Source organism: Hippoglossus hippoglossus, chromosome 22, assembly GCF_009819705.1.
Source record: "Hippoglossus hippoglossus isolate fHipHip1 chromosome 22, fHipHip1.pri, whole genome shotgun sequence".
NCBI classification, from domain to species: domain Eukaryota; kingdom Metazoa; phylum Chordata; class Actinopteri; order Pleuronectiformes; family Pleuronectidae; genus Hippoglossus; species Hippoglossus hippoglossus.
The window spans coordinates 8,131,595-8,158,829 of NC_047172.1; the positions used below are offsets into that span (position 1 = coordinate 8,131,595).

At 42.4% G+C, this 27,235-nt stretch overlaps 1 protein-coding gene across 2 annotated transcripts in view; it reads right to left on the reverse strand.

Annotated features, from left to right (window-relative positions):
- myo10l1 (myosin X, like 1) overlaps window positions 1–19,065 on the reverse strand; it is a 62,919-nt gene extending 43,854 nt beyond the window's left edge. For both annotated transcript variants that reach the window (XM_034575392.1, XM_034575391.1), the window contains exons 1-2: window positions 18,545–19,065; window positions 5,255–5,353 (exon numbers count right to left, since the gene is read on the reverse strand). In XM_034575392.1, the coding sequence (XP_034431283.1) occupies window positions 5,255–5,353; window positions 18,545–18,565 (120 nt within the window). In that variant the 5' untranslated portion in view covers window positions 18,566–19,065. The remainder of the gene's footprint in view (window positions 1–5,254; window positions 5,354–18,544) is intronic.
- Window positions 19,066–27,235: the final 8,170 nt, after the last annotated feature.

Here is a 27,235-nt window from a genome sequence, read left to right on the forward strand (position 1 = left end):
CAATATTATTTAATGCATGGGCTTTGGGCAATCTGACAAAGACACCTGAATCTTTTCTAAATTGTTTCAAATAATCCCAAAAATGAATTTGCTTGTTATAAACTAAGATTTAACCTTGTTTGTGTCCGTTAAGGAGCTTTGAGGAGACATTGAAAAGAACAAGGTAAAAAGGAGAGAGTGGTGAAAATTATCATTCACCCTATTCATTTTATATATGCTCAGTTAAAAATGACTTGCAGAGCCGTATCATACATCCTGCACAAACTGGCACAATGCAAGTGTCTTAACTCATTTCAGACCGACACAGTTTCCGTCCAGCGCTCACAGCGACCAGTAGCATGTTAGTCTCCAAATGAGGTGCATTGAGGTGCGTTGTTGGGACATTACTATCAACTGGCCAACACATTAGATCTGTCAACGATGTTATTTTATGGGCATATTATCAAGATACCAATATGACCCTACATAAGTGGTTAGAAATGCACCTACACTCTGCCTGTTACAACCACATTGTCTGCTCTCGCACTTTCACTTTGTACACGAACAGATCCATTTCCTCTGAGGAGACAGTTATTATTTTTACTACCGGGCAAATAACAGCAATCCACCAAGGTGCAAGTGCATCAGGCTTTTAAAGGGAACTGGAGATGGCACTAAAACACACCCATGATTAATTAAGAGAGTAAAATCCTTTTGAACGATGCGTCTGGTGCAGAGACCTTTTTTACTGCCATTAAACGAGCAAATGAGAGGCTGTACTTAGGGTAATGAATGCTCATTATTATAATGCTATAGCGTAATAAAAACTATAATAACCGTGCTAACTATTCACGGTGTAGCTGAGGCTGAGTTTGCAGGTATTTGGAAAAGTAACATTTTCAGCCTGATGATGGCGCTACCTTAAAACTAAGATTCATCATCTGGGGAACATGAACGCTCATGTAAAGTTTTGTTCACTCTGTCACGTTTACCAGGAAACCAATATCAATAGAAACATATCACTAGCATGGCTAAAAACTCAAAACCTGAAAAACTGTGCTCTGCTGTTTCTTTTCCCACAGAGCTGGTTTGAGAAAAAGAGGTCAACTACGAGATTTAACTACGTTTATTCCTCCTCTGCCCCACAGCACTGGAGGGAATAACACATTTCATAAGCCATCACTCTGTAGGATTCTGCAAACCATACTTATCCCTCCCCAAGAGGGATCACGGCCTTGTTCCCTGAAGGTGAGAGCCGGACAGAGAGCAAGAGACAGTGTGTGTGTGACCGTCGTTACAGTTGGTGTGTGTTTGTGTGTCTGTGGTTTTGTGTGCCAGTTTGACAGAGTTGAGTTAATCTCATTATATGATGCTAAATGAGATGAGTAACTATGAGGTCCTCGGAGGGTTAGAAATCTGAAACTGTGAAGGGGGAATGTGGGTCAGGAGATCACACCGCAGCATAAGCTTGTTTCTGAGCCGGATCAGACGAAACAAGTCATTTCTGCGCTTTTCATTAGGCGCATTCAACAGAGTGTGTGTCACTTTTTCCCGTGTGTGTCTGTGTGTGTGTGTGTGTGTGTGTGTGTGTGTGTGTGTGTGTGTGTGTGTGTCCAAGAACGTAGTTATGTTGTGTACGCAGAGGGAGCAGAGGCATCCCCGCAGCATGTTCTGTGCTCGCGTGAGCTCTCACTGCAGCTTTCACGCTAGCTACTGAAATCCAGGTCACGTAACACACATTGTCCATAACTCATCGCAAACGTCACCTCAGAGTGTGTACGTCCAAGCTTGTGCATGTGTGTGTGTGTGTGTGTGTGTGTGTGTGTGTGTGTGTGTGTGTGTGTGTGTGTGCATACACTGTGTAAGAGTGGAGTTTTCTCTTCGTCTACACACTGTTCCCATGTAAAGTACAATCCTGTGGGGATGTACGTGTCCAATGCAGGTATACATTAGGACATCAGGGTAAAACTACAGTATATGAAAGGAGTCTGACACTGTGACTGTATCCATGGCAACAAGACGAGGAATATCTCTGAAGTGCCTGAACATGCCCGATTATAAATACAAGAATTTTAATTTTAATTTTCATACAGGGTGAAAATTCAGGCTCATCATTTTAATTTGGGCTATTACCTGAAAGGCTTTACATGGTCTGATGTTCAGAAAATGCAGACTGTCCATTGCTGACGCTCGTTTTTTCATCCTCTGTCTGAAACACTTGGTTTTAGCTCGTCTCTTTAAGCCCCTCCTCCTCATGAAGCCCAGTCTGCTCTGATTGGTCAGCGAGCACACTCAGTTTTGATTGGCCAACTGCTTCCAGCGCATATAGAAAATGTCGGGCGCCACTCTCACTTTACCTGGCCTGGTTCGGATGGTCTGATTTATTAAGGGTACATCTTGTTTTCATGTATGCTCATTCGCTGTATTATCTTCAGTAAAATCTTTTAGTTCTGTCTATATCTAGAACCAGTTCTTTGCTGACCTAGTTTCACAGATTCATTCAAATTTCATCTAATCTGATTCTAATCTAATCGTATTTTCTACACAGTAAGTTATAGAGACTTTAAATGGAAAACCTCAGATCATGGATGAGATATTTGTGCATGATCTGGGATTTTACCAATCCAAGGAGATTGGTTTAGCTCTTGATTCATCGGGCAATTTAACTTACAGCCGCCATTGATGGTCATAAATATCAGGTAGTGAATAATGCTGCAAATATAATTAAATGAGTATTTCTGGGGTCACTGAGACAGACTGGGCCCCTGTTGTGCCTCCTGCTGTCACCACAAACCAGACCAGCATGGATCGCAGAACCAGAGGGGTCATAAAAGTTTGCAGGGACCTGGTACCTAGTTTTTGTTCGATTGTAGACTACGCATATTTTCAAGCTACGGTAACATAGCTGTGTCCCAATTCAGGGGGCCGCATCCTTCGAAGGACAAATGGCTACACAGCGGCGCAACTAGGCTGTCTCATTTTAAAGGTTCAGACAAATACGTCCTGCCATTCCTAAGAAACAAAGGATCCAGTGGGTAGATCCTTCCCTGGCCAACCTATCCCAGGATTCATTGCGTGCCAGTGACTCTGTCTACTAAAGCCCTGCCTTCATAAATCATGTCCTCCGCAGAATGCAGCCCCTGAATTGGGACACAGCTAATTGTAAAGTCCCTCCATGAAAAGTTCAGCCAGCATGAAGTCAGAAATTATTTACATGAGTGAATAGAAAAGTAACAATAAAGCACACACCATCATCCCTGCACTGCCTACTATACTTTCCATGAATGAATCCTTCTGAACTGGCAATACTGTCAATATTGTCAATATTCATATATGACAGCTCCATCCTGTGAAAGCAGCGCAAAATCGAGGATGAATGATCGGGTTGTGCAGCATCCACCCTCGGCAGCGAGTTGTGCTGATTTAACATGATAGTTTTGCAGCCACAGCATTTGTAACGCAGAATCTGTGATGTGGCGAAGTGGGTCAGAGTCTGTAAGATTAAAGCACCAGAGCGACAGAAGAGGAAAAGAGTGAGGGGGAAATAAAACGAGCAAGAAAAACTGCAACATTTACATTTTTGCAATTTTTACTTTCTGATCGACATGCAAGTAAGTTTTTGAGGTTTTACTCAAAATGCTTCTGGGATTCACTGAAGTCAAAAAGGTATTTCTGACTAAGATCAGGGGGGGTGGGGGGGGTCAAAGGGCAGAGCCACAGGGAGAGATGGGGCTCCTAATGCATGGGTCATTGCATTACCCCCCCCCCCCCCCCCCCCCCCCCACACCCTATCAAATATTCACCAGCTCCTGCAGAGCGAACATTTAAACACCACCGGCTCGCAGAGAGGGAGGGCAGAGGGAGGCAGGGAGAGCCGGATGGCGGCAGGGGAGGTTAAGGACATTCATAATCCTGAGTGGAGAGGACGCCCGCTCCCATAACCAAAAGCCTGTCTGTCCCCTGCCGTGTCCCCGAACAGGAACTCCGAGCTACAGCTACATAATGAGACGATGCTTTTAGAGCAGCAGCGTCTGGTCTTTGCATGTTTCCAAAGGAAACACGACTTCATTGTACAACTGTGGGGATGGATGGGGATGTTCTTTAGGAGAATAAATGGAGTATTGAGACTCTTGAATTCGGGCTGAAGAGCCAAGTCTATTATTAGCTCCATCTAGCTGCCAACTGGAGCGTGTGTGTGTGTGTGTGTGTGTGTGTGTGTGTGTGTGTGTGTGTGTGTGTGTGTGTGTGTGTGTGTGTGTGTGTGTGTGTGTCAAAAACATCAGCAATCCCCCAAAAAATTTAATCCAAAGAGCAATGTGTGCATGTCCTTGCTCTGATACAGATTAGATGAGCACATGCACGCGCGCACAAACCCATAATGAGATTTAAATATTCAATTCCATTATTTTGGTGTGGGGGGGGGCAGCATCATGGCGACACTCTAACATCTGACAATACCGGAACAGGCATGTTGAGCGTTCATATTGCTCTACATCTATCAGGGCTCTCCTCTGGAGGCTGAATGTGTGTCAGAGATGAATTTTGCATATGAATGAGGAGGAGGAAGAGGAGGAGGAGGAGGAAGGAGCTGGGGACAGGAAAGTGGAGCATCATGAGCTTCTATCGATCCACATGTGGAGCAGATGAACCTGCACAGCTGCCTCTCCTTCACTCTGACCTTTTACGTGAACACACAGCAGGTGAACTATTCCAAGCAGCGACTGCAGCTTTAGCTCAGCAGAAATCTCACACTGACACTGTTTACTTCTCCTGTTCAGTTCAAGCTAATGAAGTGTGTTTTCAGATGGAAGAATATAAGCAATTTTCTGATCCATTTACAAAGTATGTTATGTCATTTTTATTCGACAGTTTTAATCAGTTTTTAGATAAAACAACCTGATAGTCTTGAGGTTTACGGTGCTGATCAAAAAAAACATTTTCCATTTCTCCCTTTCCGTATTTCCTGCCATCCCTCTACTGCCGACTCAGTAATAAAGTTATAAAATGCAACCAAAACAGAACCAGGTTTGCCTGTTTCCCTCAGAGCACACATTACCATTAGGACAAGTATTCTGCTGTAAAATTTTCATATTTACAAGGAGACGTGCTGCATTATAGTAAATAAATTGTCAGGGTCCATTTACAAGCATACGTCCTCTCAGATTTTCCAGGTCTTAACACAATCTAGTCAGTTTGCAGAATGATTACTTGGCCTTGGTGCTACATTCAAGCATGATCTCAAAGACATACACCAGCCGTGTGAGTGTGTTCTTACCTCGCCATAGTCAGTTGTGACCACAAGGGTTCCATCTCCACAGGAGTTTACAGTGGCGGGAACGAGCTGCTCCTTCTCCCGGACCCAAACACGGGCTCCCTGTGAAATACAGACATACAAAGATTGAAGTTAAGCTGTGAAAAGTTACAAACAGATAAAGGAATATTTAGTTACGATCAAATCACGAACCCTATGGTGAACATAGAGGAGGTTATCAGCTCTTATCCAACAGTATCACCCAAGCAAAAATAACTTCTCAGAAGAGTTTGAAATACATGACAATCCCCTTGTGGTCTACAAAAATGAAGCTGCAACACTATGGACAATCAACTAATCATTTTATTTATATTGAAGTAAAAATACACAACATTTGCATTTTCCAGCTTCTCATTATGTCAGGATTTAAATATTTTCATTTCATCATATATGAAAGTAAACTGAACTTCTATGGATATTGTACTGCAATAAAAACTAGCTTGTAAAATAGATCTACTCAGACTGTGGGAAATAGTCTAGAGAATATTTTTACTATTATCAGACATTTTATTGGCAATAATCTTTTAATCACCTCTTGACAGTAATTGAGAAGTTAATTAGCAGATTAATCAACAGTAAAATATGATTTGTAGCTGCAGCCCCTAGTGGTTTCCTTCGCAGAGTGAATTCTTTTATTGCACTGATTCTACTACTTTGTGTAAATAGTGACACTGACAGGTAGTTTCATCTGTTAATGTAACACAGTCAAGTACTGTACAGTTCCTCCAGTGTGTTTCTGTATGATGAGTGTGCATGGCTGCACAGACAGATGTGTTTAATGGGAGTCAAAGACTAACATCTGGACTTTCTATCAAGGTGAAGCAACACTGCTCGGAGTGCGTGTGTGTGTGTGTGTGTGTGTGTGTGTGTGTGTGTGTGTGTGTGTGTGTGTGTGTGTGTGTGTGTGTGTGTGAGTGTATTACTCATGTTGTGGGGACCTAAACCTGTTTACTCAGTCACATAACAGGGACTTGTCTTCCCTATTCGGACAAAAAGCAAGTCACCATAATGTAAATCATTAAATTCGAAGGTGAAGAGGTGAAGACATGTTTTTGGGGAGTGGGGTGGGATGGGGCTGGGGGGGGCTGTTTGAGGGTCAGAGGAAGCGTGCCCTTCCTGGACCTTTTCACACACACAAAACCCTCTTTCACACAGACCCTGACCTTTGACCTCCAAGCCCTAAAAGGGGCACAGCGTAACAGTGGAGAGAAGAGAGGAGGAAACGAGAGGAGAGGAAGAATGAGAGGCAGTCAACAGATCTGCTGAATAATGTCAAGACTGGACACTGGATCATTTGTGAATTTACCAAAGCACAAGCTCAGATAATGCTCCATATTTCATTTATATAGCCTCTTTCTCGTCTTGATCACCACTCAAAGTACTTTACAACAAATTTGTTAGTCACCCATTGACACACATTCATACACTGAATTCATGTGAAGCACTTTCTCCATCATACATCACTCACACATGTCGTCAGGGGTAAATTGGGATTCTGTATCTTGCCCAAGGACATGCAGAAGGGGGAAGACTGGGATCAAACCACTGACCCTCTAGTTATTAGATGGCCCACTCCAAATCCTGAGTGACAACCCATAATGAATTTGTTTGGTCAATTAACAAAATATAAATCGTCAACTATTCAAATTGCTTAACATAACTGATTAATAGTTGTAGTAATTTATTTTAATAGTAAAAATATCATCACATTCACAGGTTTCAGCTTCTAGATTGTGAGGTTTTGTCACTTTTCTCTATGTGTCATTGTAAATTAAATATTTTGCTGGGACTTTAGGAAAGTTTGATGGGCATCTTTCACCATTTTCTGACACTTAAAAGTCATGAAATGTTTGATTGATTAAACAATCGAGAATATGATTGCAGCCCCAATAGCATTTCATTCACATTCTCTGTCTTGTGCAGCTGATCTCACCTTCCTTCAGGTCTAGATTTTAATCTGGATGATCATTTATTGGAAAAGTATTGACAATGACTGACTTCTAGTTAGGACAAAGTTTCCAGTCATACCTACTTAAATGTGAAGAATGAGAAGAGGCTGGAGTCCTGAAAAGACACCAGATGTGAGCATCTGCATGAACTGAGCAGCAGGGGACGGACCGAAATGAATTGTTGTAGCAACAGATGGTCCCACACCCCGGAGCATCGCCTGACAACTGTAATTTCAGTCTTTTTCTCCTCTTCTCTCTCTTTTTGTTTTGCGTCTTTTTGCCTTTGTCTTGCACAAACACACAAACACACAAACACACACACATACGCTCACACACTGACGATAATAGAAAACCAGAGTTGTGCCCCAGGATACAGAGTTAACCAGGCAGAGAATTATTCACCCTCACACACACAGTACACCACACTGTACATGGACGTTACCCTACTTTACAGTTAAGTCGCCAAAGGTGAGGTTTGGGGGGGGGACGTCAGAATGCTTTTGGAGTCAGACTTTAAAGCTGCTGTTGTTTTCTAAATATAAACTCTGGTCATCATTGCAACTTCGCAGCCTCAATAACACTGGACATTTCCCATTCCAGGTCAAACTAACTAACAATGGGAACCTTGTGTTATGTTGAGCTTATGTTACAAAAAGTACTAAATATCTCACATTGAGATAATCACAAGAGTTGTTGAGGATTCTGTACGAGCGAGGAGGCAAATAAAACATTTGTTTGGTGAACTTTGACCTGCGATATTGTTATATTGACCTAGTGTCCTAACACACAGGCAAACAGAGTGCATGTTAAAATTATGAATAAACAAATCAACAGTCAGTGCATATTGTTAGTCTGGTAGATTTGTGTTATGACACTGACGACGTTAAACATTTTTCGGAGTCCGTCCGAGCTCGGTAATTCACTCATAGACTGTATGAATTCACTGCATGTTAAATTAAATGCTAATTCACTTTGCATGAACGAGCCTCGTACATCGAGAATCACTCGGTCGACTGAAAAATTCAAGAGCCTCCTCTGCTCACTCTCTCTCTCTCTTGTTCTCTCCTCAGCAACTCTCTATATATATCTCTCTCTCTCTCTCTCTCTCTCTCTCTCTCTCTCTCTCTCTCTCTCTCTCTCTCTCTCTCTCACCCGTCACATTCCAGCACATGGAGTCGTTACAATGGCGATGATGCTGTGACTTGACCTGATGACCTCCCTCAGGCTGTGAGGCTCCGTGCTCACAGTTCACCAGCTCTTAACTACATCCTGTTTTAACTGATAAAACGACCTCTGACCCCACTTCAGGCCTCTAATACTGCTCCTTGAACGCCCGCTCTCGTGGCATAAATAACACTTTAAAGATATAAACTCTTCTTTCTCTGTGCAGTTTCGGCTTCGTTCGCCATAAAGAAGAATATAATTGCTTTCTCTTATCCGTCTCCACTTTAAGTAAATGGGTCTCTCGTCCCCGGATCGATGTACTCAGTCCGAGCCGTGTGCAATCACTGGGGCAAGCGCAGCGAAAGGGAGACAGAAGGTTATAAATGATCTGCCATCATTACAACCTACACCCACCAACACCCTTGTTCATCCCCTCCTCTTGGCGTCCTCACTTCTCCCCTCCCCCTCGTCCATTACAGGGCCCAGACAGGCAGCAATGGTCGTGCATGACAACAAACTCCAGGTCTGTCTCCGTAAAGCGTTACATGTGTAAAGCTGTTTTCAGGGATGAACTCTGGACAATGTCTGGCAAATTGGGTCGGGACGTTTTCTGGAGTTTGCTCTTCACAGAGAAAGAGCACAGCAGGAGATTGTCCCGGTCAGACGCGTTCACAACAAGAGGAAAATGTCCGGAACATTCAAGCAAGGAGTGGCACCTGGTTGGAGAATGCAGGAGCGCTGGCCCTTATCACCAAAAAGCTCTCTAATCCGGTTTTCTTTCCAAGTCGGCGTCTTCTCTGGGATCTTCTCCACATGGCACCTCTTTCTCATCCTGAGATATTTGTATTCTTTTAGTTTTTTTGGTTTTTCTTTCAGTTTTGCATCAATCACGTCTTAGAAATGTTTTCTCACATGGGCTCACGGATATTTTCCAGGCATTTAAGGGCAGATGGAAAGAATTGTACAGAGGAACTGATTTTGACCTTTGCGTATCACATACACAAAATGTCAACTTCAGTGCATTTCCTGAAAACAGCTTACGCCTCTCACTCTTTCCCTGCTCTGTGAAATCCAAACCGGAACACGGTCAAACCCCCCCCCCCCAGGACTCCATCTCCGTCAATCATCATTTCGTCAAGCTCCATTAAATCTCAACTCTCCTCAATTGTCACTTTACCCTCAAACACGACCTCTGACCTCACATCTCACACCCGGCTCTCTCTCACCAACAGGAACCAAAACGTCCAGTTCAAGAAAAGCTCTCAGCTGAATTTCTTTGTGAAGGTTAGGGGTCATTCCTCGGTGCCATGTTGTCCAACTGTGAGGAGTCTAAAATAAGTGATCTTTAAAGTACATTGAACGATTTATAGCTTAATCTTCTCTCAGACATTCGTCTTCCTCTGACTGACTGGATGAATGCACCACTTATTCATAATGGAAAGACCTGGCAGCTGTTGTAGAAACATCAGATTTATCAGGTTCAGGAGAAAAACGAGGGAAGTCAAGATCAGAATCAGACTAAATATAAACTATACAGCTTTTTTAAATTACTAATGTTCTGCACCAACAAAGGAAGTTCAGAAACCTGGACACAGTGTTTGAATGCCACAGTATCCTGCTTTTCTACTGCAGTCCTCCAGGTAACATATCAATGTTTCTCAAAACCAGCCTAAGGCCTCATCCAGGTTTTTGAAAGCAGGAAATTGGATACTGGCGTGAATTAATGCAGTTCTTCTGATGTTAAATTAACCTTCCCTGCAAAAAAGATGTAATCTAGTTTGTGAAATCTGGAAAAAACAACCAAATTCACATCCAGCTTCTTATGCAGCTTTTAGCTACATGTTTGTTCGATTTTCTGACAACATCGATTTTGAAGCAGTGTCTCTTTGGCTCTAAAATCTTTATCTGTCATCAGAAATTCCTTGAAAGCACAGGAACTTTTTATGAACAGTCTCTGTTTGCAGCTGCATAATAGAAAAATCTGATCTTTTGAGGATCTGACTGTCATCCTGTGCAAGAAAACAATACCTGCATATACCTGGAATAGCTAAACTCAGTCAAATGTTTTTAACCTTAATAAAGGCTTATTATTTACAGATGATAAAAATTGAGAAACAGAGAGATGTCTGTCCTTCTGGAAGTTTCATTATGAGGAGACATTTTTCTTGTTTGTTATGGGTATGAATATTGTGTCATATGTATCAAGGCCTCAAAGCTGAGGTAAAGGCAACAAGGCCCAGACCTGTGAACAGCTGCATGAGTGTGTGTGTGTGTGTGTGTGCTTCTGATAAAGGCCTTGTTTATGCTCGGGTGATCACAGGGACGACCGTGCCATTTGACTGAGGCATCGCCCTGGAGACCATCTCTGATGTGCTGAGAGACACTCATGCCCAAACTAACTGGTGAATCCTCGTCGCAATCATACGGTCAGTGTCTGCAGACGTACACACACACTATGAACCTCAGACTGCAGATGCAAAAGACTCACAACTGAAGATCAACACATCTTGTCACACAAAAACCTGTCTTCTCTGTTTCAAGAGACGATCGTAGGAAATATACAAAGTGCAGAAAACCGGTACCAACAGTTAAAAGTACAGAAGGTTGAGGAAGACACAGACGGACACAGATAAATAAATGATGAAACAAACAGCTGACTGGTCACCAGCTGATGGAAGATAACTAACGACCAGCGTGGAGGACACAGACAGGTCTCATGAGACCAAAGGTCAAGGGTGCATTCACAGACGACTTTGAATGTGTGTGTGTTTGTCTAGCTCTCAGCACACGCATCAATAACAGTTGTTACTTGAACCACAACGTCAGAGCCGCATCTGACACACAGCCAAGATTCACAAAAGACAACTAGAACTCAACATGATTATATCCTCCATGTCATGGAGACGTCTACTATTGTGGGAACTACAGGACAAAGACAGGTTTATAGATGTGTTTATAGACAGATGTTGTCACTGCAATGGTGTCGCAATCGTGCAAGATACGGCCACGAAACTATACAGGTGTGTATTTGAGTTCTTGAATGAAGGGCGAGTCTGATGATGGGTGTGGTCTTTTGTTCTTGGTCAGAACGTCATCATGTTGACTGTCATGGCAGCTGGTGTGAGGCCATCGCAAACTAGTAGCCAATAGTTCAAGCTAGACGGTCAGGGCAGGACCTTCTTATGAACTACATTATCACAACCTCCTCCACTGTCGCCATGTTTGTTGTTGTCAGAAACTCTCGACTCTGCGCTGTCCACTAAGGGATGTATTTTTAACAACCGTGCCAAAGTAAAGGATGCATGTTTTCATACGTAAAGGCAGCATATCTGATTTTCACGCTTTCTATTTCCACCTGAACAACTTCTCATATGAACCAGTCCTTTCCACACATATCCCACAAGGTAGAGGATTCCTACACTATGTGCTGCAGAGCGTTGTTTCTGTCCTTTTGGCACGAATGACAACACTGGTTGTGCTGCAGGTTATTGTACAGTACATGAGACAGATGTCTTAGCTCTATGATCTAGATCCTGGAGTGCAGCCCTGACTGTGTTAGCGACCTGAACGGTGTCAGTCCTGTTCCGTTAAAGGTGACAATACAATCACCTTTAATGGAATATCAAAAGCTTTCAGAAGATTACGGCTGCTGGAAGTAGAGCAACAACATGTGTTTATGTGAGCGGACGTGCGTGTGTCTGTGTGTGTGTGTGTGTGTGCACACGTGAGTGTCACCTGACGATATGAGTCACATCCGACAGTGACATAGATTACAGTTTAAATCAAAAACAAATGGATTCTAGGGTTAGAGAGGTGTAGAGAATAATCATATTTTAATCAAAGGTTGCATAAGATAACTCACTATTATTTCCCTTTAGTAGATTTACAAGCAAAAAACATATATTTTCTGGTTCCACTCTCTCAAGTGTGAATATTTGATCCTTTTCTCTGTCATACATGATAGTAAAACACTTTGGATTCTGGAAATTGAAATTATTATTTCCTTTACTGATGAATGAGAAAATAATCAATCAACATGAAAACGATCACAAGTTGCAGCCTCTTCCTGGCTTTATACAAGCAATATCAAAAAAAGCAGAATTATAAAAGTCTTTATTTTAAAATGTCTCCTTTTCAAAGCCTTTCCAACCCAACAAAATGGCCTCTCCGTTCTTTGTGAGAATATTTGACTAATGTAGCACAAAAAATAAATAAACTCACACTCGGAGAGAAGCTATCAGGTCAAAGCTCCCACACACACACACACACTGACAGTGGGTACAGAAGTGGCGAGTGTGTGTAGAGTGTTCTGTGTTTGGCTGCGGTACAGTTGTTCTGGAATATGTGAAGCTTTAGGAGGATAACCTTTTAACCTGTCCTGGATTCCAAAACAAACACATGAAAGATTTATCCAAAGTAAACCAGATCAGAGTCCGCCGCCAAATTACAAGCAGGGATAAAGGAGGCAGATTGAAGCAGCTGTTAATGTTATTTGTGTGTGTGTGTGTGTGTGTGTGTGTGTGTGTGTGTGCACATGTGTGTGTGGATGTGTGTGTTTCTACAGTGCAAATCCTCTTTTAGAGGCCAGTTTTGAGCAGTCTGCTAATTATCACATTCTCTCTCATCTTGGATTTAACTACAGTCACACACCCCCCACCCCCCCTGGCAGCCTGGCAACAAGACTCCCCGGCAACAGTGTGGAAACAGGGTACCATGGAAACAGCCTCTCTCCTCCCAGCATTGGTGGGTGTCGGGAGATGGTGTTCAGGTGCAGAGGATTGTGGGATATGCTGTCATGTATTTAATGTATGTCTGCAACTCTTTGTTTTATACACTTGCATGTGTTTGGCCTATATTTCTTGAGTCTGGTGTTGGATATTGTTAAGATTTGAGAAAAATTAGTGATGTGTAATTTTACATTTATATAAATATACGGAGTAGCCTAAACAACTTAATTGACTGTAGGTTGGAGAAGGCGTGTGTTTTAGAAGTAGCTTAAAAAACTGGATGAAAACCAGATTGTGTTGCCAGTTTCCAACATTGTGAATGTCTGACCTAAATGACCTAATTCCCTCATAATTTATCTGACAGCTCTAATAACTGCAGCTGAAACAATTTGACCGAAGCAAAAGTACAATTAAAAACTATATTACAGTCGTTTTTTAAGTCATTTTTACAGAAAAAAGGCCAAGATCCTTCTGCTGTTGTGTTTTATATGATTGTAAACTGAATATTTCAGGTTTAAAAATAAACAAGACACTATTTCATCTTGGGTCTTTTTTGGGGCATTTTTCACTATTTACTGATACAGGTGATCAACTGATTCATTGAGGAAATAATCAATAATGACAAAAATTGTTTAATTGTTAGTTGCAGCAGTCCAGAAATTCTAAATGATGACACTATAACTAAGGAAACACAAATCATGAGTGAATAATACAAAACATTAAATACCATGTAATGTTATTAAAATGAAGAACTCATTGTTATATTAATTGTTATCAAAATAATTGTAATAATTAATCAAGATATACATTTTTGTTCATACTTCCCAGCTCCATTATAGCCCCTTTAAGAGAAGCATAGGTTTCCTAGAGATGTTGTTTCATTCACACTCGGTAAAACAGCTTTAATGCAATTTGACCGAGCTTTACTCTCACAGAACAACCATGAGAGTGAGACGGGTGGAGGAGGAGGAAAATGTGAGGGAGTGGAGAGACAGCACTGGAAAAATGCCAGGAGGAGGAGAGAAAGTGGTTGAGTGAGCGAGATGGAGAAGCTCGGAGAGAGTGGCCGCAGGGAGAGAGAGAGAGAGCATCAGAGGGAAGGGAAAAGAGAGGAACAAGAGAGAGAGAAGTAAAACTGATGCAGCTCCTGAGCAGAACAAATGTGTTGGGAGCTGCTGAATATAGGTCACACATCTCCACTGACTGCTACCTTCCCTCCGCTGAGAAAGCTTCCCGCAGTATGTGCTTCACACAAAACCCTGCATAATTTGGACGACAATCTATGGACACGGCTCTGCTATTTTTACCCCTATAGCTTTGTAAGTCCACATGCACTGCACTAAAGAAATGACCGAATTAAAGATGCAAAGAAATCACCATCGCAGCTGCTTTGATATTGCTGTGTTTGCATTAATGTTTCACAGCTCATATGCAAGCAGCCACACAGAAGGCATCCAGATTATTCATATTTTAACACGGTTCAAGTTCATTGCCTGAAAAAAGCGACTTCCGAGTGAGACCACTTTCACTGCTCTGTAACCCTTCGTAATATGGTGTGTGGTGGCCACTCACCAAATTACAGTTGTAAATAATAATTTACAGCCTTCCAGAGGGGAGAGAAGGAGAAAGAGAGGAGAGGGCAAAGACAGGACAGAAAGTACGGGCTATAAAAAGAGAGATATGATAAAGCGACAATGACAGAAGGTTTGAGATAATGTGTCACGCCGTCGCCAACGCTGTTCTCTCTGCGTTCACACCTGTCCGTCACCCGGCTATCAGTTCATGGTGGCTGTGCACCTGTAATCCTGTCCAAACTTATCAACAACACAAAACAAAATGTCACCACTGAGACCGAATGTCATCTACCTCCCCCTCACACACACACAAACACACACAGACTCAGGTGTTGAGAACACAGAGTATCTTGATGTAGCTTCTTGGTAAATGGCACAGACATCACACTGCTCTGCTGTAATCTGAACACAAAGGCGTGAAGATCTGTAGTTTCCAGGATACATGCAACTTCTCTTTTAGTAAATATAAAAGACATTTTAAAGAGATCCTCAATATGGTATGAGAAGAAAAACAATAGGAATAAAATATGGAAATAAATCTTTGCATTGTTACTATATATTGCCCTGATATACACAATGTAATTATGTGGAACATTTCCCATTTTATTCTATCAGGAAAACAAATCACTGCAAGGTCTATTTCAGTAGCTGTTGGAGTTTTCTCATTTGTCGTAGTAGATGTTAAAACCTCTATTGTCTGTGTCATGTGTAGGACTTCTCACCTAGTTTACTGTCTGTTGTCTGCTCTGTTTGTATTAATTATATTCTAAAGTTCTTGGAAGTATTTGTAATGCAGTGCTGTGTTTGGGTGATTCCCTAAATTTCCCTGGAACTTGAACTTACCTTTGTGTATGAAAGGTGCTTTATAAATAAAATGGCCTTGCCTTGCCGTAATGTGGTGGTAACTACAGCTGACAAAGTTAAAAAATAATAGTTGAGATTTACACTAGAAAAGTCAAAGCATATAAGGTATAAACTGAGGGTCAGTTGCATCACAAGTTCTTAAACTAAAATGTGGAATCAACTAAAACAGTCATCAGCACAAAAACTATTTATAAAGTTTGATTATTTGTTCCTAAATATTTACACTAAGTACTGTACTGTCAGTTGTGACCATGTTTCTGAGAGGTCTGTGACTTTTAGACCATTGTACTGTTCATAGGGAACTGAACCAATTGACTAAGTTAACATTAGCTTTTTACATACAGCTCCTTTAGATAAGAGTAAAACATTATATTGTGGAATATGATCGTAATATCTGACCATAACTGACCCTGAGATTTTACATTGTCTTATTAAAGCCCATGTGAGTTGTGACTGTTACATAGCTAACATGAAGTTGAGATATGGGATATGTTTGTCACATCTGACCTGACACTTGATCACAACTTTTAAATCATGATGTAAACCTGGAAGATTTTTAAATTATATTTCACAACATACACTAAAGTAGGGACTCTAAAGTTGACGATTGACCTAAAATCAGCCAAGTGTGCAAAACCAGATGTTTCCATCTCGCACTAAACTGCATAATATATACAGCTGCTCTAAAACACATTCTTTTCCATGGAGGCCTCCTGAATGTAAAGGTACAGTGGGTTTACAGAACTTGCAGTAAAGGTCACATACTTTCACATTTCTCTCTCCATCAAGAGTGAGTCATAATACTTAAGAATAACTGATGTAAACCATTGCAGGTGAAGGTACTGTATGCTGATAAATGAATGTAGATGTATTTTTTTCCAATAGCCTGGTTTATATTTGATTCCCAACACTTGATACTGCAATATACTGAAAAAAGTACAAGATATATGACACAACAACATAAAATTCATCCCAAAATTACATTCAAACATTCTGCTTTTAGGTTTTAATGTCCCTCTAGTTTTCTTATTGTTGCCTCAAATGTATCCAAAGGAACATTACTACTGTTTTCCGTCTACCGTAACCAGAAGAGGATTGGGTTGTGTTTTTATTTAGAGCACTTCATGTCACAGCAACAAGCATATTCTACTACTGACCAACCATTTCAGAAATGAGGGGATTATACAGTCGTCTAATGCCACCTGACATTTCATGCTTGGCTGGCTGGCCGGCTATCGTGTTTTCTGCCTGGGTTGAGACAGAGACAGAGAGAGAGCGGTCAGCTGTTCACTCTTTCTGGTTTAGAGGATGGATAGAGCGACAAATGGAGGAATGCTGCAGGGATATAAGACTGAGGGGTGGAGTGATCGGGACAGCGGAGGAATGAAACTAAGTGGATGTGGGACAGACAACTCCCGAGAGGATTGGATACTCAGTGGCCCACTGCATGAAGTCATATTTCTGGGTATCAGGGCTGTGAGCCTGAACATACATAACTCAATAAGTCACTCCATTTTCAAGTCTCGCATTGGCTTTCAGAGTCTGTGCTGTGCAGGGCTGCAGGGTTGGTTATGTGGTGGTCTGAGAATCAATGGTGGGATCGATTTATCGCACACAGACTGATGGGAAATGGAGCAGCAGAGATGGTTGTAGCATTTTGCTGTTTTGCTGTGTGACAGTAACAGTTGTCACAGTAGTGCCGTGTCACCATTTACCCGTCTTATTGTAAATATGACACATAATTGCTGCGACGGAAAAGGCCTTGTATTGACACCGGTGCTCGCCGTGGCCTTCACACATTCTCACAAACACACACACACACACACACACACACACACACACACACACACACACACACACACACACACACACACACACACACACACACACACACACACACACACACACACCAATAAATGGCATGACATCGCTGCCAATGTGAGAGGCATTTAAACCCATATCAGATTAATTTAAGAGGGAGGAGGATAAGTAGCTTGGAGAGGGCGGGTATTGAGGGGGGGGGGGGGGGGACAGGACAAGTTGTTTCATCAGATTGTGTGAATGTGTGTGTGCACGTGCCAGTGAGTGGTGTGAAGATCACAGTGCAAATTTGGGAAGGGGGGATAAAACTTGATCTGTCTTGGATTAACAACAGTGAGGAAGGTTTGTCAAATAAATCCCACGATGAGAGGAGGCACTGGGAGAATGAGCAGGAGGGTTGAATTACTGATTTACCTAATATTCAATTATGACACCAGTTTTCAAACCCCTCCTGTCTCAACTAATTCATTCACACACGCACAATTATCCTTCCTCCTGCTCCTTCCTCTTCCTCCTTCTTCCACTTTCCAGATAGCCACCCTCCCCCTCCTCCTCTTCCTCCCCCACCACCCCCATCCTCAATTCCTGCAGACGCGTACCGGCCCGTACCCACCCTGTGGATGCCCGCTGCCTCCCCGACCACAGCGCACTGGAGAGCAGCGACAGGGTGCCTTCCCTCCCGGGCAGCATGGTGTTGCTGCTGGAGGCCAACACGGTCTTATATATATACCCTCGGTTGACAGATTGGCTTTAATCCGAGAGCAAGCCTTATGGATGCAAAAGCCCGTGTCAGCTCTCGTTTGGCCAATTTATCTGCGGCTCTGCTCTGAATTCATTCACCGAGCGAGCTGGCACCACAGGCCCCCTGCGCTCTGCAGGGATAATAAAATAACAATAATCGATATATGGATGACCACGCAATGACACAGGCCTATTCCTTGTGTGTGTGGGGGGGGGGGCACTCAGGTAATGGTTCAAGTCGAGAGAAGCAAAGCAACACCTGCCCCAACCGAACCCGATGTGGATCAGTGAAAAGAGAAACACAGCAGTTTATACAGGTCGTGCATGGGTGCAAATCCAAGCGCTGCATCAAACGCTTAATCTGTCATTCATGTTTAGCTGAAAACCGGTGACACATTTTCCGCCGTGGCTTACCTCCGTGAAGAACGCGTCCATCCTTCCCTACACTCCTCCCAGACGACGCGCGCCCGGCCCCGCAGAGCTCAGACACCGGCTCCGGTTACGTGTGCGCAAATCTCGCCGACGGAAAGGGCGAGCGTGCCTGTCGAGATGGGGGGGAAGGTAGCGCTGCCTCCTCCGTGTTGGTGTTTCCCATTCACCGGGCGTTTGTCTTCATCTCCGGGATATGCTCAATATGCTCACACACACACACACACACGGACACGCACCTCAGTAGCGTTGGCTCTATGCGCAAAGGAGACGCCACATGAGGAGAATCCAAGGAGGCTGTGATGAAGTATTGAAAAACGTCCACGCCAGGGAGCCGCTGCAGGAGTGTCTAATTGAAGCGGCCCAGGTCCTGCCTCCTTTCAGCGTTCAAGTGTGTGTGCATGTGTGTGTGTGTGCATGTGTGTGTGTGTGTGTGTGTGTGTGTGGATGTGAGTGTGGTGCGTGGGGTTGAGAGAGAGGACCAGTCCGGGGGCAGAGTGAGCTCGACGCTCTCCACCTCACGCACCAACGGGGCGGTGCAGACTCAGCCTCCTTCAAACACACACACACACATCCAGCTCATGCATACACACACATGCACACATACAGTACAAGGTGGTGCATTCTGAAGCTTGACTGCAGGTTGAGGGCTGATGTGCACATCTGGATTCTTATTTTTATCTCCAGTCACAAGTGGGATCAGGGAGCCTGTTATGTTTTGGGGGGGGAAACTGAAGAGATGAAAGAGCATCTGTCCCACTTGGCCCAATTACAGGTGTTGATCCTGAAATGATCCAGACAGCAACTCCAGCCTCAGCTTTTATATGTGATTGTTTTTTCTTTCCAAAAGAAGGAAAAGCGAGGATTTATACAACAAGAAATAAAGAGTGTAAGACCAGTATCGCTCCGCTTGACAATTTCAGGAAAAACAGCTGCTTTTACTGAGGCGGGTGTAGCTTTCTGTCTTTCATTCCTGTATACTGTACATAATCAAAAACCCAAAGCCAGTGGTTTATAGGATGGTGTGTGGGTTGGTTGTTTGGTTGGTAGGTTGGTTGGTGTGTGGGTTGGTTGTTTGGTTGGTTGGTAGGTGGGTTGGTTGGTGTGTGGGTTGGTTGTTTGGAGCTTTTTGACATTTCACTGATTTACAAGGAATTTACCTATTCAAGGGACTGGCATATACAAGTGTTTGCAGTTTGGTGCAGATCCAAATAAAAATATCATATGTATGGTATAGTAACAAATCGGGCTGCAAACCTGTATCTACCTTCAGTAGATAATCTCCAATTATTGTATCTTCAATAGTTTTAGAACTATGTCCAAACAATATGACAGAGTTGGTGCTGAACTGCAGAACAGATTGTTTTAACTTCATTAATGACTATGAATGACTTGACTTTACTAATGACCCAAAGGGTTTTCTCATTCTTTGCTTAAAGGTGATCTGAAGCAATGGTGACAGATTCACAAACCCATAACAAAGCTATTAGTTTAAACTTCCAAAAAGTGCTACTGCTTTTTCACACCTACTTTGGATGTGTAGAGATTATTGTTGAAAGATGAATTTTAGAGTTGATATGAATACATAACAACGTTGAGGAAGAAATCCCCCAGCACTCATTGACAGGATGTCTAAATTAGCCATGAGGCAAGAGCTGTCAGCACCATTCACTCTCATGCCAAAACCAGACCACAAAGAGACAGAGCGAGGGGGAGAGTTAATATGTCTGTATGATCTTTCCTAAAAAGCCTCCCCCTCGATTCATTAGGAGGAGGAGGCTTGGTTACAGGGTAAGTCAGAGCCTGTGTGGGGTGAAAAATGATATCTCACAACACACTCACATATACATGGGACCAGAGCAGAACGACAGGGGGTAAAAAACACTCCCAAATCATAGAGGATAACACAGTGTCCCCAGTGACACATGCTTGTATGAATGGAATATATAGACAGCTGGTTTATGTGATGTGGACCGTGTGAGGTTCTATTCTCCTCTTCAGAAGACCAGGCAGCAGGGGCCAGGTGCAGCTATCAGCAGCCCAGCAGGCTGAGGCCTCTCTGGGGTAAAGTATTGTGAAGCTCAGGCTGCTCCCTCTGGAGCCCTGGAGGTATAGAGGGGGGCCTCCTAGATGCATGCGTGGACGTATTATTTAGCGTTGCCCTCCATCTTCATCAGGGAGACAGTCCAAAGGCTAGACCCAACAACGGGGGCCCCACTTTTTGTTGAAAGTGTGTGTGTCAGCAGGGGTGACGGGCGCACACACGTGCACATACACAAACAGTCAGGAAATGAGACCTGATCTTTATAATCTTTAATATGAATGGACCCTAAGGGAAGAGAGAACTTGCGGGATGAACCTGAGACTTCAGCAGGACTGCACACACTCATGTTCACTGTAACCTGAAGGAGAGATTCTCTGTTCTTACAGTGAAGTGGCCACAAGAATAATAGTCCTGATAGAAAAGCCTTTGTTCAGTTTCTTTACATCCAATCCCACCTCTGAATCCATTTCATATGATCATGTGGCATCTACTTACTATTATATGAAAACCCATGTAGACACGGGGAAAACATGCAAACTCCACATTCATCCACACAATTCTCCTACAACCTATTTGCTGTGAGGTGACAGTACTGCACCCCAGTGGCGCCTCATTACAACCAGAAAGATCAAAATGAAGAATCAAAGAAAAAATCTGATATTATTACAGAATTACATTATATATTAGTTCTTTAATCTGTAAATCTGTTTATGACCAAGCCTCAAAAAAGGATTACAAGTCTTTGAGTCTTTAATTACACAGGATATTGAATAACTGACAATGTTATTTTGTTGTGATGTGGTCAGGTTCCTCAACCTGTTTGTTGACAGAGAACTCTCTGTTTGATTATCTGCCTGCAGCGCTGCTTACAAATCATAATTGACTTATGTGATCTCTGTTGTTTTCCGAGAAGTTTAAATTTTAATGAAGTCCTGCTCTGAAGGACAAAAGTTTGAGGTCGATGTGCTGATTGTGGAAGATTTTGAATAGACCAGGTATTTACTGTAAGTTTTCACTGAAAGCTGTAAAAAGTTATTTGATGTGGTAATTAGTCGATCAACTGAAAATCAATCCTCTATTAATGATTGATCATCATTTAGGTGATTTACCAGGCAATTGTTTGGTTGCACCTTTTTAAATACGAGGATTTGCTGCTTTTCTCAGTTTTATATCATCATAAACTGTATATATTTGGGTTTGAGGCTGTTGGTTTGACCGATCCTTATAGTAAACAATCAATATAAAAATCTCTGTCAAAGCCCAGGTGGTAAGGTACGCTAACACAAAGAAATGCTTTATTGATTTTTCAAAATATAACTTTGTGCTAGACGTCCTGTTGTAGCTCATACTGTCTGCACTAACTCCCTCCTGACCAGTACTCCAGGGTGCGTAAAACAAATGGCCTGGACATAATTTTTGATCTGGGTCTGCATGAAAGTCAATAGACCAAATGCAACAGCCACAGATTTGCACAGAAATGTCCTGGGAGTGCAGAGGCGAGGATGGGTAGGAGGGTTGGGGGTGGGGAGGAGGCTGCTGCTCGTAATTACATGGCTAAAAGCCATCGACCCAAAGGGCATCTCATCTAACATGCACATGTATACAGGAACACACAGATTCAGGGAGAGCCCCACACACATACATTGAAATACACAGACATTAAAAGTCTGGGCTATTAAATTGTCATTACCATGGTAACACCCGGACTGAGTGACCCTCAGCGGTCGAGAGAGGGATGGATGTTGTCCCCTGCAGGTCAGGAGCAGAACTCTGCTTACTCATCTGATCACAGTGCTTCTCCTTCATGTCTCCCTCTCCTATTTCTGTTACTCTGCATACACTGTGAGTGTGTGTGTGTGTGTGTGTGTGTGTGTGTGTGTGTGTGTGTGTGTGTGTGTGTGTGTGTGTGTGTGTGTGTGTGTGTGTGTGTGTGTGTGTGTGTGTGTTTGTAAATCAGAGACGAGTGTGTGTTGTGGACAGGTCATCAATAGGTTCTCTGGTCCTGTGGGTGAAAACGCAGACAGATTACTGAAGAGCTCAGACCCGAGCTCACCCATCCATGATGCTGAGTCTTCGTTAATGTTGGAGCACGCTGACTAACAAGTCTAACATGCAATTAATCACAAGCATATCATTTCATCCAAATTGGTGTGTATGTGTGTGTGTATGCGTGCACATGTCATATGTTGCATGTGCTAATAGGCATCACTCACAGGGTCACAGCCAATCAGCTTTACGAGCGCAGCATCCATAAATCTCTCTACATTTATTACCCCTCTTTCTCTTTAGGTCGCTCCTCTCCTGTGACCTTACTGTTTCACTGCAGACACATCTGTTTATGGCTATCTGAGAGGACACGCTGAATCAAAGAGGCGCAGAGAAAACGCTGTGTGAAATGCCCTCATTGATCATCAACCTTCCTTTGTACTGGTTTACTGGTAAAATGGGACAATCCAAAACAAGGCCTGAGGGTTAAATTCGGCTCTGAATAAGCGCTCTTTTTTTCTAAACGGTCACAGAGAAACAAAGATGCATTGTTAAGACCAATTTGCTGCAGGTTTTAGCGTGAAATCTATAAACTATAAATGTTATAATGTTGTAAAGCAATCATATAAATAAATCACCTCAGAATTCTTTGAAATAAAGCTTCTTGTTACATCCTCTCATCTTTTTTATATTAGATTTATTCATTCCCTGAAAAAATGCACTCTTTTGAGATGACAAGAAGTAGCTGTTATTACAATAACTGCAGAGGCTTTATTAAAAGCTCATTTTCATTTGTCTAAATTATGTTTTATGCGACTTACAATGACGCACTCACACACAGTAACACTTGAGAAAATCCAATACTGAGCAGATGAGGTTACTTAGTGTCTCTAATTTAATGCATGTTGAATTACACGTCATATGAAACTTCTGCGGGCAAATACTGTCCACAGCAGAAGGATTTCAACAGCAGTCACTCACATAGTCAGATGTAAATCTACTCAAATTAATTGAAAACCATGTTTACGTGCACCACCACTTCCGCCAGCAGCTGGTTAGCTTAGCTTAGCTTAAAGACTGAAAATAGGGGGAAAACAGCTTTACTCTGTCCAAAGGTAACTAAATCTGCCTCCCTGTTTTTCTTGCTGACTCCTTCTGATTTGTGCAAAGATCTACTGGCCTCTAGCTGTAGCTTCATATTTACTGTAGCCTACAGATGTGAGAGTGGTATCAACCCTCATTTCCCAAAATATCAAACTATTCCTTTAAAGTAACCCGCTGAAGCTAATATTGGGTGTTTCCATTGCTTTGTCCACTCGCTGTTCCTTCAGCTGGTCTCTATGCATCTTCACACACCACCGTCTTTCATCTGTATTGATTGTTACCACTTTGCTGATATTGACCAATAACCTCTCTGTCTGGTGAGCGGGTCTGAAGGGCGTTTGCATGTCTGGATGTTGAAGCTGCATAATATTAATGTATTTTAAAAAAGAAGAGCGACAGAGTTAAGTGTGGACAGAGGAAGGACAAAAAGACAAAGGGAGCGAGACAAAGACTGTGCAAAGATACATTCTGAACTGCAGATACGTAAATAAAATCATAAATATTATATATAAATATATATTTGTCGTACAAATGTAACAAAGAAGGTAAAGAGTTCAGGTGAAAATGTAAAATTAAAGAAAGAAGAGCTACAGTGGTGCATGTGGGGTACGATCCATGTCGTCTGGTGTCAGAGTTCACTCCCTGAGGACCATGATGCTGAGCAACACACTGATTCATGGATTCATGTCTTGTGCACAGCGAACACACACTCTCAGAGAGTGACATGCATGATGTCACCTGATCTGTATGACTCATGCAACACACACGGTTTTGGGATTCAAAATGAAATCACATTTAGGAGAATAAAGAAGAACTGAAGAAGGTCATGTTGGAGAGAACTTACTGACCAGGCCTCTTTTTAAATGGAACAAATGGACTGTACGTGTTCAGGTTGTAATTACTACCAGCACACCATGGAGTATATGCACTACTTTTAAAAAACCATTAGGCCAAATGTGCCATGTCAGCAACTTATGAATGAATGTTTGACCTCCCCCCCTCCACCTGCACTACACAGATGTATGCGTTTTCCCGACTGCACTTTTTTATTTTTTTACGTTAAATGTCATAAGTCTTATTATATCTTTCTCTGAGTCATACGAGACAAACTCGCCCCTCTTCTTCCCCTTCATCGTTAGAAGATGAAAGCAGAGATCATAGATCTCTTTGTTCAGGTTGTTTCTTTTTCGCTTATGTAACACACACTCACGCTCACTCACATGCACACAAAAACAATCTAACCTATAATAGTCATATATCTCCACTTGAATCAAACACGGACAGGGAATTGATATCACAGTGTTGCACACTCTGTGTGGGCCTGTGTGTGTGTGTGTGTGTGTGAATCAGTTGTTAGGTGCAGCGTCCTTTTGCTTCTTCCTCCTCCGCTTTTTCTTCTTCTTTTTGGGCGTCTCCTCAAACGCATCAGTCTCCAAAGGATCAGGGAGGGACTCTCGCTGTTTGTTTAGGACAGTTTTATCTGCAGGTTTGTCCTCAGGCTGCCATGTTTCTTCGTCCCTGTCGCTATAGGGGTTTCTTTCTTCTAGGGGTTGCAGTTTGGCCAACCTTTCGTTGGCCTCATCCAGCGCTTGGCAAAGCTGGAGTCTCCACTCTCGTTGCTGGCGACCGCGGGCCCTCTCCTTGCCCAACAGATGTTCAAGATATTTGACATCTCGTTGAAATGCCCGGCAATCCCTGCAGTTGTCCTGAGCGTTGACCTGTCCAGTGGTTCTTCTGTTGTAGGCCATGGTGATCAGTTTGAATCAGGAGCAATCTTATTGTTCAGCTGTTTGTTGCTGGTTGCATACATCCTCCTCACAATGGTAAGCCACAAGATGATCAGTAGGAAATTATGTTAGTAATGAGGTGCAGTCTTATAGGTGTAAAATGTCCTTTAATGTCCAAGATCAAAGCCGTTTCATCAAAGCCTATTTTACTGACAGTACTATACTGTACTGTATAGTTACAATGTCTTCAGAAACAATTCTGTAGTTTGTTTGATGTTTTTATCTGTGTGTGTGTGTGTGTGTGTGTGTGTGTGTGTGTGTGTGTGTGTGTGTGTGTGTGTGTGTGTGTGTGTGTGTGTGTGTGTAGATTTCATATGTGGGGTTTACATGGGTGCATGCACGGGAAAGGATTTGATCTAATTAAGTTGCTCTAGAGAGATATGACTTCATCCTGTTTCCCTTTTCCCTACCCCCACCCAGAGCACCCCCACCTGACACGCCCCACTTCCCCACCCTGCTAACCCCATGCACCACCCATGGGCTGCATGGCAGCATGACAGCATGTCTTTGGAACAAATTAGCTGTCAATGCAGCCCTCTAATTCCCGACAGACAGTGGGGTAATTTAATCATCCGGCTATAGCCTGCAGCAGAGCACACATGCTTAGAGACATACACACACACACATACACACATCGGCCAGTTTTAGAAGTGGAATAAAATTAAACTACCTTATTTTTTATTTATCTTTAAAATTTTATGTCAATGCTACATGTAGCCTATAGGAACTTAATCAGTAAGTAAATGCTGAGATAATCTATTTAAGACTCCTTTTGTTTGTATTACATCTGATGGGATCAGCAAAAAGGTTAAACATGTTTTCAGGACAGAAAAATTTGGAATTTCTTTAAACCATCTGCAACATCTGCATTTAACTTTTTTAAATTATGTTTTACTTAGTTATTTTCCTGTACATATACAAATTTAAGTAATCAGTTCAAACATGACCCATCAATTTAGTGTAGAGGCACAGAGAGACTCTGACTTACAGTTAACAGCTTTGAATCATACAGTGTGTTGTTTCAACATCTCGGTTCCTGTGCAGTGCGCTGCGTTGTGACAGACTCTTTCTCCTGGATTAAGTTGAATGAAGCCTAATCCTAATCAGAACAGATTAAATTACGCAGATCACTATAATAACTGGATTACACGGACTCCCCCCTGACTCAAGACACCACTGCCCTTTTTAAATGTACACAAACAAATACACATACTGTCAGGCATGCATGGTTAAATAATTTGTTCTTTATTGCATATGTGTACGGGAGAGGTTAAAATGTATTAGATGAATGAAGAACCGGTAGAACTGTCAGATAATAAACAGTAATATGACAGTGTTTGTATATTCGTGAGTGTGTTTATGGGTTTGTGTTACTGTTGTGTTGCTCTATAACCATGTCTGGAAGTGAAAGTAATAATTAAATCCCAATAATTTGATTCTCGCTGGAGAGACTGGTTAATGAAATCCTCATCATTAAGTCAAATACACAAAGGTATACACGCACACACACATGCACATTGACACACATATAGCCCACACACAGTGATGTGTTAACAGTGTAACTACTGCATTGACACAGTGAACAAAAGCCCAGCTGTCATTCCAGAGGCTTAACAATCATATATGAATATTCATCACAGCAGAGAGCGACAGAAGATGAGCTTGGCTTTGCAGAGCATCATGTTTATACTGTGGAGTCAACTACTGAACGCTCATCAAAATCTAATTCATACAATCTTATGTGCAAAAAAAGAA